Raw genomic sequence first — 15,258 nt, 5'->3', positions numbered from 1 at the left:
TATCTGCCGCCAGAGCACAACTTTCGGTAATATAAATGTTCTGTTACAATTTATTAAAGCGTAATTGTTGACACTTGAGGAAACTCTTCAAATAATGTCAAAATCGTAAAGTGCCTGTTCTCTCTCACTTTTTAATCAAATTTCTGCACCAAATTGTCAGTCATGGCTGAAGGTCGTCTACTTCATTCCTCATTGTGTACATGTGTATGGATGTCTTTAAAAGCTCTCACCCATTTCTCTACCATCCCATCATTTGTAAGTGTCAAGAAATGTGCTTTATGCCACTGTTAGAGAGCATTTAAATGATCTAAAGTTATGCTCAGGTGGCAGATTTCTACATGTCTGGTATTCAACAGTTGGTTGTAAGATACTGTAAGTGCCTTAATACTGGTGGAAATCATGTAAAAAAAAATTAGCTTATATTATGCAAAAACTTGCTACAAGAAGTCTACTTGGTTTATTTTTATTTCAAAATGATACTTAAAAAACCTGCCTGATACTATCCTTTGTAACATGTACTTTATTTCTATATTTGAGAATGAATACAAAATAGAAATCTTTGATACACTTGCACATCATTCATCCTCAATATGAAAAAGTAATGCAGACTAAATATGACAATTTACAAACTGCTTTTCTGCATTAAAAACTTTTCCAAATGGTTTAGACAAAAAAACCAGTGTTTAACAACCTTGACACCACAAAAGGATTTTACATCACAGCCATTTAACAAATTATACCGAATATTCCTTTTTTTATGTGTGTGTGTTTGGACTTGAGTAGTTATGATTGTCTTTTTGTTTCTTTCTTTCTTTCCAAATTCTTTTCATGTGCCTGCTGTGTTCTCACCAGTGTTCTTCTGACCATACATTTACCATTCTCTTTTTGATAAGTTTTAGTTAAAGTCTACATTTTTAATGATGTTTCTGAACTGTTTCTGGTCACTTACGTTATCTTGTGTAATATCTTCTTTTATATATTCTTCTATTTCAATGATCTATTTTGTCTTGTTTTGATAGTGTTTGCTGACTCGAAGATTTGCTTGTGAGTAAGTTCTTGTTCACCCTGTGGATATGTTCATAAAATTTATCCATTTGTAGACCTCTCTCGAAAGCCTCTTTATCCAAAGGACCTCATGAAAAAATGGTCCAAATGTTTTCCTGAGTTTTTTCCTACTTTTCCATCTTTTTCTTTTTTTTTTTTTTTGACCATGAATCATCATTTTCATTTGATCATGAATCACCATAGTTTCTGCAGCATACAATGCTTCCGGCAGGGACCCTTGTTGTGACGACTTAGTTTTGCATTGACAGAGAGAGATTTTTTATTGCAGTGACTGTACATGAGTTTATAATCTTTTTTGTAATTGTGACAATCTTTTGGCATTGGTTATTGTGTATAGTGCCAATGATAGGATGATCCTGCCTTGATATTTCTAAGTGCCTAACTTGTGACACTTTTCTGTACTAAGTTATAAAGGGGAGATTACCTGCAGCTTCCTTTTCATGAATTGAGTTTTCTCGTAGGACATTTGTACGACAATTTTCTGTGAGATTTCATAAAGTTTATACAATGCAAGTTTGGCTTCTCCTCTAAAGTTTGTTAGAACAGCACTGTCATCTGCTAAAGATGGACACTTCATGTGGATTCTCTGTCCTTTTTTTTTAAATCTAGGACTGGTTTCCCATTATTTTGTTCCCACATGCCTATACAATTTTTTTTCAGAATTATGTTAAATAGGAGTGGCAAGAGTCTATCTCCTTGGCGAACACGGGTGTAGATTTGATATGCTGCTGTAATTTCTCCCATGAACTGAACTTTGGAGTTTGTACCTGTTAATGTCTGTTGGATAATTGGCATTGTTTTCCTGTCAATTTTGAATTCCTCTAAAGTATATATATATATATATATATATATATATATATATATATATATATATATATATGGTGAGTCAGGAGGGAAGGTACAGGCTTTGAGGGGTGATAGTATTAGTGATTCTGAACAAAAAAACTTAATATGGATGTATGCCCTATTCCGAATGGTTTCCGAGATGGAACACTTTTAAGATCACTTGGGTATGTTTTTCTTGAATAACTCGCAAACCACACCCTCCAGCAAAAACGTGTCACAGTACAAAAATGTGGTACAGATTGCCACTATCCAACATTTCTACTGCTGCTTATCATATGCCATTATGCAAAGAGGTTACCATGGACTTATGGATGCTATGCATGCTTGAAGCATGGAAAAAGGTTGCTTGTTCTGATGATCTGTTGTACACACACTGATAGTGGTAACACAGAAAATCTTATGAGGTGATGCATCCTGCATTAACAGGGCCACCTTCATGCAGATATTCTCATATGGAGGGATGTTTATATTGGGGAAATGAACTATTTCTGTGTCTGTCACCATTCTCATTGGTGAACAATGCAGGAACCTACTATCTCAGTGGTTTCCAACCTGGAGGTAATTACCCATAGGGGTAAAATGAAATTTCCTGTGGGATAAAAACAGAAGGGTTCAACCATGTTTCGGTCACAAAACTAAATTATTTTTAAAATATCATTCTGTTATCACTATTTCATGAGACTGTAAAACAGATTATGTAATTATAAATAATTACATTTTTTACATACTACAATAGATTTGACACACAATGTGGTAGGTGTTACAGCTTGTGAAACAAATGCACCATCACCATCTTCACATAGCCCACTCACTACACACATGCTTTGTAGCAAGCATCTATGACAGTAAAACTGGAACATATGCATCACATATGCTTAAATATCTCATGAAAATGGCTTTCACAGTAGTAGGTAGCCGTTGCAATGGATCACAAATTGCTTCATTATTCATTCCACAAGAAATTAACTGACAGCACAGCACAGCACAACACAACACAACACAACAGTAATTGTAATGCCTACTACACCACCACAGTGCTTACATATTATTATTATTATTATTATTATTATTATTATTATTATTATTTGATGATGTTAGTTGCACAGGGCATACACGAAGCATTGGCAACCTAAAGTCTTCAATTTCCGCCAATAAAGAAGGAAGATGTCCCGGAATCAAGTGGTTTACAAACAATAAGTATAGTGCGTATAGTGCACACATTTGAACTAGGTCGATTTTAAATGAGAGTGCAGGTGCCAATGAAACTAGGAAGAGGAATGGCACAGAAGAAGCATGTTCTATAGTGAGTGTCTATAGTCAACGTGAATAGTTTGTTTCTTTTTCTAAGAAGGACCTGTAGGAAGCACTCATGATCCAGAGACAATAGCTTTGTGTGTGTGTGTGTGTGTGTGTGAGACTCGCTAGTTCATTGTTTATTAAAATACCTACAAAAACTAAATGTTATTTAGTTTTTGTCATTTTAAAAATAACACATAGAATTCTTTTATTTTAAAGTTTAGTTAGGTGCTAATATTGATGACTGGGAGTAGCTAATATCTGACTGCATTCAAGGGTAATGGTCTCAGAAAGGTTGAGAACCACTGTACTATCTGATCATTCAGATCTGTCTGTCTGCCTACAATACTTTGCAGTAAACTTTAAATTTAGCAAGACTATGTACTACTCCATCATTCCTGGATAGTGTCAGAATGGTTTGAGGAACACTTCACAGACACAGGATACTTGTTTGCAACCCCTCACCAGGTCACCTAACCACAATCTTGTTGAGCACATCTGAACACCAAAGAGTGAGAAAATGCAGGTCTGGGTTCCAGCTCTGGCCAATATCCATTAAGTGGTAGGAAGTGGTCATGGATCGGAATATCTCCTTGATAGGGGCTTTATGCAGAATGGAGAACTATCTTATGTACATAACAAGTCTGACAACACAATAAGTTGTTTTCAATTCCATAGGATTTGGTGTTTATCCGGTGAAAGTGGTGTGAACTTGACTACCATCAATCTATTATGTAACACAACAGCTTAGTAGGGATGGAAAAGAGTGTGTGTGTGTGTGGGGGGGGGGGGGGGGGGGGGGCCGCCCTGTTAATGATAATGCACTTTAAGCACCCAGAGAAGGCGACACAACTTCAAGCACACAATTCAATATTTCTGTTCTGAAAAATTAACTAAATATACTACCTAACAATGATGTGTACACAGATTTACACTAAAAAGACACACCAAGAAGGTGTTATGCAAATTGATCAAAAAGTGATATTCATACAGGTATGTCAATGGACAATACAAAACTGTAACCTTTGGCATGGCTAAATGTGCGATGCTGCAGCTCAATTTCACTGCACAGCTGGCAAGGATAGTAAACAGGAGAAACACTGATACCAGGCATAAAGTCTTATGAATTCATTCCGTGGACTCAGCTGGACAGTAACTATGTCTCGCAGACAACATATGCAGATTTCAGCCTATGAAAGAGAAAGTGCAGTTGGACTCAAGGAAGCCAGTTGGCTTAACAATCCAATAGGAATGGTGCCACAATTAACAATTACATGATGATGTGCAGGAATGCACAAACCACGGCTGAACACAGCGTCAAGAACCAAGCAGTTCACGTAGAAGGATGACAGAACAAGAGGAGAAAGCTATCATCAGAGAGGCAGTCAGAGCCCAGAATTCATCATTACCATCAAAACAACGTGCAATTGGTGCCTCAGTGACCATAAGGGCCATTAATAGGACGCTAGCACAAAGGAGGCTGAACTCACAGCCCAGTTGCCATTGAACACTGTACACAAACAAGTCTGTCTGCAGAGGTGTCTGGCACATGCCACCTGTAATAACACTGACTGGAGTAGAATTGTCTTCTGTGAAGGGCCACAATTCAAACTGAGCCCCGAAGACCAGTGAACATGTGTGGAGATGCACTGGACTGCTGTGGGATACCAACCTGCCTGTTGCCTGCCATACGGCCCATCAATTAGAGTGATTGGCTGGTGAGCCGTTTCATTTCATAACAGGATTTGGTTGTCATCCATGGGACCCTCCGTGGCACCCTTACAGCAAAGTGGTATGTCAACGATGTACTATGCCATGTTTTGTCGTCCTTCATGGAAAGCCATCACAGGCTTACATTTCAGGAAGATAAGGCCCGCCCACTCTTGGCGAAAGTTTCTACTGCTTATCTTCATGCTTGCAAATCCTACCTTGGCCAGCAAGATAGCTAGGTCTGTCCCCAGTTGAGAACATTAGGAGCAGTATGGGCAGGACCCTACAACTAGCTAGGTAGTTTAATGATCTAACACATCCTCAAGAGGACATCCAACAACTGTATCAATCAATGCCATGCTAAATAACTACAGAGGTGGACCAACACATACTGACTTGCTTAATTTGTGAAACTCTTTCTCTTGAATAAATCACCCTATTTTTCTGAAATTTTAATCATTTGTTTTTCTGTACATGTGCATCAAATCTGCCGATTACTGCCCCACTTGGATAATTCCTTCATAGTGTGTCTTTTTTTGTCTTAACAGTGTACTACTGATAAATCGAATAAGGGGCAAATTGTATGACTTCTTTCAATACAGCTGCTAGCATATCCTTGTTTATCTTAAACATGAATTAAATGTCTTGTATAAAGGAAAATACCATGCTACATTTATTCTCCACTGTACCGAGGAAAAAATATCTGCTATGGTATAGGGAACTTGACTGCCTCCCACTTACATTGGTACTTGACCTGATAATCAATTACATCCATCAAAAAGGCACCAACCACAAAAATATTTTTCTCACAGTCCAAAAGCAGGAAACCTGATGTACACCACACACTGCACAATGCAGCACAAATACATCCATTGATCTGATGGAATTACATTTTCCAGGAGATGTACGAAGCATAGAAGCTGCGAGTACAGGTATGCAAAACATGTCATAGTTTAAATAAAAAAAGAAACTTTATATAACAATGACTGTTAACACTGCAGTTTTGGATCTTCTACAAAATAAATAAGATCATCAATAATATGCCTAATGCTTTGTTTCTTTTCAATGTTTTTCCTAACACTGAATACATGCCTGTGCCAGTATGATTCGGTGAATACTCCAAATTTGTACGAAACACTTGTCTCTCTGATGCACAAGTACTGTTATTTATAATTTGTTCTCAACTCAAACACAGATTGTTTGAATAGCACAATGTTGTAATAAGTATGGTCCTATAGGAGATGTCATTCCCTTGTTTCACTGCAATCTGAAAACTGACACAGCCAGTTACAGGACCACCTATGATTTAATGAGGAATCCAAACAACAGATTACACCACGTAAATAACACACAACTACTAGCCATGTTAAATTGGACCCAACAACAAACGGCTCAGATCTCGACTGTACTGACACCCAGGGCACCCAACTGTCATTTCGTGCAAAAAATTATTCTGAATAGCTCCTTCAGAGCATTCAAAAAAATTTTAAGGCTCTTTCTGCATCTACCCACCTGTCCTCCCTTTCAATTGAATTGCTTTATTTATCTCACCACTTACACTTGCTTTGAGGTTAGAGTAAAGCTCCTAGATATAGGTGTATGAAAATTATCTTTAAAAAAATCACCCAATTGCATGTAAGTCACGAAAAGGACACAAATTAGCTACGCAAACCAGTCAGTGTTATTTGTATTGGCCACATATTTACATTTAGCAATAAACATCAATTTATGTTGCACAGAAATTCTGAAATATTTCATAATTTTAGTCCCTGGAGCATTCTAACATGTTTCAAATAACTGGTGCCCTGACAGACACTGGTTTTATAAAAATTCTGTTAAATTTACAGGAACTGTTACTTGGAGAGTAAATGTGCGACTAAAACCCAGGGTTTATGGTTCCTCACCTCTGGCAATACTGTGCATGTGAAAAATGCCAAATCACCCAATGGTTTAAATTGGACATTACACTAGTCATACCCCTATGTTAGCCAGTTATGATGAGGGTGGGGAAGTGGGGAGGGAGGGAGGGAGGGAGAGGGGGGCGGCAAGAAAGACACCTCTGTCCAATAGGCTTAACAGAGCACTACAGTAATGACTGCTTTGCCAGCTGTCTCCGAAACATTAGGTTCTTGTGTAGCTAATTCCACAAATAGTCAGCATTTTAGAAGAAAATGTTTTTCAATTTCAGAACATTCAACAACATAATGTTCATAATTAGTGATTAAGTTATAAATGAAATTTCACAGTTTTTTTGTGCTGTAGTCCGCAAAAAATATCAATTCCAAACACCACTTGTAATACACAAAAATTTGAGCTTTAATTTACCATTGAGAAAAACGTGAAGAACCATTTGTAAAGTTCAAAAATTACACTAACAATATAAAAGTGTATTACTGTAACAGTGCACATTAACATAATCCATTTAATTTATTTGGTTTTTAAATCTGACTGAGGTAATAACTGTAACAATAAAATGATAATTTCAAACAGAGCACACAGTACAAGTTGAAAAAGGGTCTAATGTAGGAATGATTTATTTTTAAGAAAGTAAAAATCATTATAAAGAAAAATAATAAAATGTATATTTTCTTTCAACAGAAATGTGGCTAAAGTTATCATCTTTTTAAGTCTCGACTGTTTTGATGATGTCCTCCATCCCTGGTGGATTCAGCCTACCAATACTGGCTATCAGCATTGATCAGGGTAGTAATAATGATGTGAAATGTGATATCACAAGTCTGCAGATGATGACAGATTAGAACATGACATATTTATTTTACTTCTATAATATATTAGGACTAATGAGGACCAGTTCAACAGAAAGAAAATCCATTAAAGATGTTTTGAAAGGTATCAATAGGAAAAAATCATAGCATCCATTGCAACCTAGGAAACTAGACACTTTGGACACTGATTTAACAAATATATTATAAGGAAAGTTTTGGGAAAGAAAACCTAATGGAAGCAAAGAAAAAACCGACCTATTACAGGCAACAAAGGGGCAAAATTGTCAAGATATGTAGGATGCAGTGCAAAATAGAGCAGTGTGTTTGTAGAAACAGGGAAGAACATTTAGAAGAAGATGGTAATTATTGTATTATATGAATGTAGGTTGGTAAGTTGTGGTGAGTGATCTTTAGCATTGTTCGATGTCTAGGTTAGGCTAACAAGAGACTGACAGTGAGTAGACAATGAATGTGATTTCATGAGAAAAACAGTTACGACTCTCATATTTTTCTTTTTTTTCCATGCTGTATTCCAATGAGTGTTTTATGTCTACCATTTTGATGACATTATACATACTAGCAGACTGGTGGTATTGACAGATTTCCTTCCATCTCTTTATATCTTCCCACAATAATTGTCTCCCATACCTATGATATGTAAAAGCTTCGAGAGTCTTTAGCATATTCTAATACTTATTTGCTGCCAGGAAAAAGTGAACTAATCCTGGATGTAATAGCAGACAGTTGAAGTTGGGAGACTGTAGGAGGATACAAGATGACAGACAAATTGTCTACTTGACGTGCTGAATGGCAGCTAGCTCTAAACATAAAAAAATATACGTTACTGCAGATGAGTAGGAAAAACAAACACGTAATGTTCAAATACAGCATTAGTAGTGTGGTGCTCGACAGTGTCACACTGTCAAATATCTGGGAGTAAAGTTGCTATTCAGAAAATTTAGAGAACTGGCATTTGAAGCTGACTGCACAATGATCCTACAGCCACCAACACACATTTCGCATAAGGACCACGAAGATAAGATAAGAGATATTTGGGCTCTTATGGAGACATACAGACAGTTGTTTTTCCCTTGCTCTATTTGAGAGCAGAACAGAAAAGGAATGACTAGTAGTGGTACAGGGTATCCTCTCCCAAGCACCATCTGGTAGCTTGCAGATTATTTATGTAGAGGTAGATATTATATTAACCAGTCTCATCTTCTGGAAAAATGTCTCTTATCTCCTTCTTGTGTGAACAATATTTTGTGCTACCTCTTCATGTCATTTTAGCATTTGCCATAAAATCAGTACAAAGGCTTGTTACATTGGACATTTTGTATGGTTTCCTCGTGTTTTAACCCCATGTAAATGCATATTTTGGATTTCCCAATAACAAATCTCACCATCCCCTGGCAGAAAAATGAGACTGTGGCAAGTAGTTGGAGAATGGATGGAGAATCATCACTGACTTCATTGCAATAAAATCAAAATATGACTGCCTGTTCATGCCCACAGACATCCTTACATAGCCGAAGGCCCTTGTCTTAAGATGTTAGCTGTTTTTCAAGGTGGTGAAGGTTCCTTGTGGTGGTGCCTTACAGCAAAAAACAATATAAGAGAAACGACTATTTTAATTTAATTGTACCTAATCATGAACTAAAACAATGTTTGTCAGTGTCATGTTCCATGAGTCAGTTCGCATGATTAATCATAATGAAGTGGAACAAGTCATTTCACATTCACATAGCAAATTAATTTGTAAACATGACTACATGTTGAACATCTAGAAGATTATTATTAATATTTTTTGTTTTTTTAAATAAACAGATGTGGGTTAGTAATTCCTACCAACCACAGTTTACCCAGTACAATAATGGAAATTCTTTTACAGAACAGGAGTTGTCAAGGAGATACTTTTTCAGTTTGTTTTCACAGTTTACTTTGCTGTCTCTTAAGTATTCAAGGTACTGTTTTACACCAGGCGGTGTAAGCTAAATGCATATTAATATAAATTGGTATGTGTCTCATGTTCCTGTAAACCATCTAACTACATTAGCCTTTGATTCTATGATGGAGAAAATACAAAGAAACAGCTACAAGGCACTTTCCTCAATACCATTGTGAACTTGTTAGGATGTACACTAATGTATTATCTATATGCTCGATCTCTCAAAACTAGCGATGATACACACATTTTACAGTGTTGCAAACAGATAACATGTACAAATGTATGTCAGAAAGAGAGGAAAAATGGTACATCCTATTCAATGAAAATAATTTTACACAGATATAGGACATAGTACTTAAAAATGCTCATTGATGTATGGATTGATGGCACCTCAAAAGCAATACTGTTGAATTAATACAACAATCAGAGACACCACAGTTACACACATGAATACTTGAAGACTGTGTCTAAAATGTACTCACTCAATTACATCCAGCAGTTTTTGTGATCCATCATCCATTTCAGCCACGTTACTTCAGTAAACAGCACACCTTGGCAGGTTCAGCCATTTTATGTATCATTCTTCTCTAGAACACTTGTGTGTGGTATTCAATCACCATTCAATAAGTGAAATTACGTAAACAGAAACTGCATGCTACAGCACGTTAGAGGTTATGACGCAAAAATATATTTCTGTTTATATATGTACATATAGTTAGTCTAACCCATTATTGCTTCGTTGATGTGGTCTTCTAGTAGTAGTAACTAAGGCCTCGCTTTCCTGAAAAAGAATGGGTAGATTGTTAGAAATCTATTCAAACTGAATAACTATACAAAATAGAAAGGCTGTACTTGAAAATTTAAATATGTTGTCCTTAACAACTTAATTTAGTAACAAAATTATAAGGCTCTAAACAAGTGTCCAGAGTAATATGTTTGTTTGCATGTCCATCTTCTGCAGCAGCTGTTAAAATCAGCTTTGTTGTTGTCAGTCTTGAGCTTACTGCAATTTAATTAGAGAGAATTACATCAGACACATTTAGCTTTTATTTATAAAGCTCCTTCCGTGGTTATTAGTTTTACTTTACATATTCATTGCTTCTTCCCTCCTTGCTTGCAGGGGCTGACATCTAAAGACTTCATTTCCCATATGTACTTGGCAGTTTTTGCCATTCTGCAGTATTTCTTGCAGTGCATTTAGGTTATTTACACTTCACCTTTGTAAATTGAACAGATGTGTTTGTCTTTTCTTTTTTCACTTTGTACAGCGTTACACTATAGTTTTGTTTCTAACTCTGCACAGCAATACACTGTAAGTGAGAAACACATATAACTTCAGTTTAATTTACATAGGTGAAGTGTAAATAACCCAAATGAAGCACAGGAAATACTGCAGGATGGCAAGAACTGCCAAGTGCATATATGACATGAAGTCTTTCGACGTCAGCCCCTGCTAGCAAGGAGGGAAGAAGCAGTGGTTTGGAGAATACGAAAAGAAACTCCAATAACCATGGAAGATGCTTCATAAATAAAAGAGAAATGTGTCTGGCATAATTCCCTTTAATTAAACTGCAGTAAGCTCAAGATGGAACACCAATACTAACACCGAAGTGCCTAGAGACTTCATGCAGCCAGTAAGAAAAGGAAAATTACCAATGTTTACAAACTTTTAAGATGATTGATGGAAACTGGTAAAAGTTACACAATTGACCCCCTCGTATTTTTTGTAGTTTATTTACGATATACATATATAGTATGCATCAAAGTACTTGCTGGAGACTCAATCATCTAACATATATTTTCTGAACTCATCTTGTTTTAGTTTTTCTGATGAAAAATGCATTAATTATGGAAAAGTGGATTTAAAGATGACATAAATGCAAACATTAGTCTACCTTACACACCAATCTGTCAGCACAACTTTTATTTGACATTTGTATTGTTGGCTTCATCAACTCACGAATAAATTATCACCTTTCTAACTAATTTAGACATTGGATGACACAACTGATCAGTCGGTAAGGGCCAATCACAGTCTAGCCTACAAACTAAAAGCAATTATGTGAAATAAAGGGGGAGAGGGTGCCAAGACAGTGACTTCTTGCTATTTCTTAGTTGTCTAACTCTCTCTTATTTTAATAAAAGAAACAAGTGTACCCAACTGGCACAGTGAGATATAAACTCTTTTGAACATAAATACTAGTAAACCTGCACTCTTCCGCCACCTGTATTGACCCACAAATGTGGAGAAACTTACAAAACAACACTTGCCCTAGATAATTCAAAATTCAATTTAAAAAGCAGTGTCTTCCTACAACCATGGCACACTCATTTGCTGGTAATACAGTGAGTCTCACGTAGCACATGGATAACAAAACACTTTACAAATACTGCTGTGAAGTGCAGAGCATGAACACACAAAATAATACACGGTGTTTCAATGCAATGAGCTAAACATTCCTATAGTGCTACCTCAACCACAATTATACATAGATGACTACTAGTTTTAGATATAGACTGAAGTGACAGCAATTAAAGTGCTGGGCTGTTAAGTAAGAGTAGCTGTTAATGTATGAAACTAAGTTTCCCTATATCACTTTAAGTGAATGCTGAAACGAGTCTCTCAGTTTCATGTTCCATGGATCATTTGCACAATAAAGTATAAGGTTTACATTCACATCACAAATTAATTTGTATACATAGCTACATACTGAACATTTATAAGTATTTTTAATTATTAGTATTATTATATAAGAAAACATTAGTAATTCCTACCTGCTACCTTCTACACATTACAAAAACACAACACAGTTATAAATTTCAAGCATTATTATAGTCCACTTAGTGTCTAACACTCTTGCTGTTTCAACACCAATACCTTCTTCCTGATTCTACATGTCTAACACCAAGGGAATGTATCACTGGTGCACTATTTTGTCAACTCTTTCCCTTTCTCCCTCTCCTACACCCCCCCCCCTCCCAACAGAGAGAGGGGGGGGGGGGGGGGGAGAGAGAGAGAGAGAGAGAGAGAGAATAGAACTTTGTGGTACAAGGTTAAGTATTACAATCCACAAACACAACCATCCATAACGTAAACTTCAAATATTTTACACGAAAGTACAGTAACTGGTTTCAGGGTTTCTTTCTTTCTTTATTTTCTTTTTTACATTGAGACTTTACATATGGATGATTGCTGTTTTCAAGTTATTATCAGTATAATTATTTGTTTCATAAATTCAGAAATTAAAAAGTTCTGGGCACACAGTGCAAATATGCCGAGTTGTACTGTTTCTCTTGCTGTGAGACAGGATATGCTCACAATATAACAGTATGCATTGCAGTTATGCACAACTGCTAATCCTAAACATTGTGGTTCAAGGGTTATACATATTTCCATTACATATGGACAGCCTGTTGTTAATGATACATTAGGAAGAAATTCTATTTATCCTGATATAAACCTAGGTGGTGCACCTTTCTCGCAATGTGTTTAATTAAATCTCTAAAGCTTTCAAATAATTACATTCGTTATAATTCGTGGAAGTCATTTCATTGCAAACTTTCTAAAGTGACAGGGCACATAATATCGAGCAAGCAGGGCATATTTCTGAGATGAAACATAAATAGTTTTCAACTCTTCAATCCGATTATGGATTACTATGGGTGTCTAAGATAACCATACACTAAAGGGCTACATACTAATTATGAACTCTGATCACTCATGTAGTAAACGAAAGTTACTCACAATAAACTATACATTGCATCAAGAAACTGATCACAGTAAAAGATTATAAGACAACACACTGGTAAGAATGGTGGTGGTGGAGGGAGGCACAGGCTCAAGCAGTTTGTCATATTGTGCCACACAACTGCAAACTACCAAAATAAACATTTTTTCCCATCTTCACATTATTTCACCTGCTTTCATTATCATTTGAGGTAACAAATACGGAATATTACACTTTTAATACTCTGAATTTAATACAAATTTCTTTGTAACTTTGTTATGATTGAACAGCTGATACTAATGCTTTATACCAGAGCAGCTGCATCATAATCATAATCACCAACACTACGACTCTGAAATCACACATGCAATACTGTGCACTGAATCACATACAGAACCATGGCATACATTGAAAACAAAGAGACCAACTATTGATTAGGTGACTGCATATTCTGTAACTCACAATAACATTTTCAGGATGAGGTTTATGATGGGTTTATACTGCGAGACATACCGCTAAATTTTCATGAGAGAAAGTGATTTTTGGGATGATGAGAATTCAGGTTAGATAACCAATTTAAATGTTACTAACGAAGTATTTTCTAACGATTAACATGACAGATTAAAAAACTAAAATTACGTAAGTTTTTCACTACAAAGTCTCTGGAGACATTTACAAACTATGTTTCTGCATAGTACAAAATCATGGTGTTCCTCATGTAACTTGATCAACAATGAAGTTATCTAGTTTTAAATGCATTTTGCGTCTGGAGAAATTTAAAAACTAAACAACAACAGGCGATGTTTGCTTCCCTTCTCTATGTAAACCTCAAATGCAACATTAAAGATGATGATGCTCAAATATATTAGAATGTGAGGTAACTCTTCAAGAATAGTTTAAAATGTGCAAAATTGTTTCAACTCTGAAAATGAAGAAATAGGACATTTTCTGTATCATAAATCCTTCACCATCGGTCTTTACTCTTAATAGTTTCATAAAAAGAAGGGTGTCATTATCTCACAATGGAACAGCTATCAGCAAACTAATACTAATAACAAATATAAAACATTTTGTTATCGCGAATTGCTACGATATGCTACGTAATAAATATGTATTAGTACTGCCTAGTATATATGTTTGTACCTGTTCGACATGTTAACGTTTTGTAAGCTTTACTACGTGTAAGATCGCAAATGCAAAACTTCACTCTATACACACTAAGAAACACCAACAAAATTTAACTTACGTTGATCAGTATTTTATGTTAGCGGCGATGTAAATGAAAACGTAAAACCACTGTGACAGCATACTAACTGCCGTCATAACGTTGGGAACACAAAACACTTATTTGCCTTCGAGTCTACACGACTCATGGGCTGAAAACACTATTGCGACATTCGTTGTAAACAGAAGATCACAAATCTTCGGCATATCACAGAACACTATTCTACTCTTTACTACAAAGTAATCACTAAAGTTATCACAACCGTTCTCATTCAGTTTGACACTATGTTCGAAGAGTAAAACGAATAACAACTTGTGTAGACACAGGAGGCACGCACAATTCAGTCTGTCAAGAAAAAACACGCCGAGCACTACAAACATTTCAGATATCGTGACACCAATATATAAAGGGCAATAAATTAAGTTAACAAAACGAACTTAAAATCGAATTCACACATTCCCGCACGACGTTCGTCACATCTCCGTTATGCAGCCATCGCCAGAAAACACACACAACACCTTTGGCAGTACTTAAGCATGGCTACCATTTTTAACTCTCCACTCCAGTTAACATTCAAAAACGTCATCCATTCAGCGGAAACTCCGTAACAAGTGTTTTCCGTACGGTCGCTACAAATTATTTAGCACACAAGATAACATAAAAAATTATAGATTCCCGTGAAGACAAGATGTTATCGATTTAATAAGCTGCTAA

The 15,258-nt window shown here is 36.1% G+C and overlaps 1 protein-coding gene across 1 annotated transcript in view; it reads right to left on the bottom strand.

Moving 5' to 3' along the window:
• The window catches only part of LOC126184416 (mucin-5AC-like), a 309,546-nt gene extending 294,518 nt beyond the window's left edge, over positions 1 to 15,028 (bottom strand). The window contains exons 1-2 of the mRNA XM_049926804.1: positions 14,566 to 15,028; positions 10,074 to 10,372 (exon numbers count right to left, since the gene is read on the bottom strand). Of these exons, the coding sequence (XP_049782761.1) occupies positions 10,074 to 10,111 (38 nt within the window). The 5' untranslated portion in view covers positions 10,112 to 10,372; positions 14,566 to 15,028. The remainder of the gene's footprint in view (positions 1 to 10,073; positions 10,373 to 14,565) is intronic.
• Between the last annotated feature and the right edge of the window lie 230 nt (positions 15,029 to 15,258).

Source organism: Schistocerca cancellata, chromosome 4 (genome assembly GCF_023864275.1).
Source record: "Schistocerca cancellata isolate TAMUIC-IGC-003103 chromosome 4, iqSchCanc2.1, whole genome shotgun sequence".
In the NCBI taxonomy this organism is placed as follows: Eukaryota; Metazoa; Arthropoda; class Insecta; order Orthoptera; family Acrididae; genus Schistocerca; species Schistocerca cancellata.
This window is presented reverse-complemented; position numbering and strand designations above follow the sequence as displayed.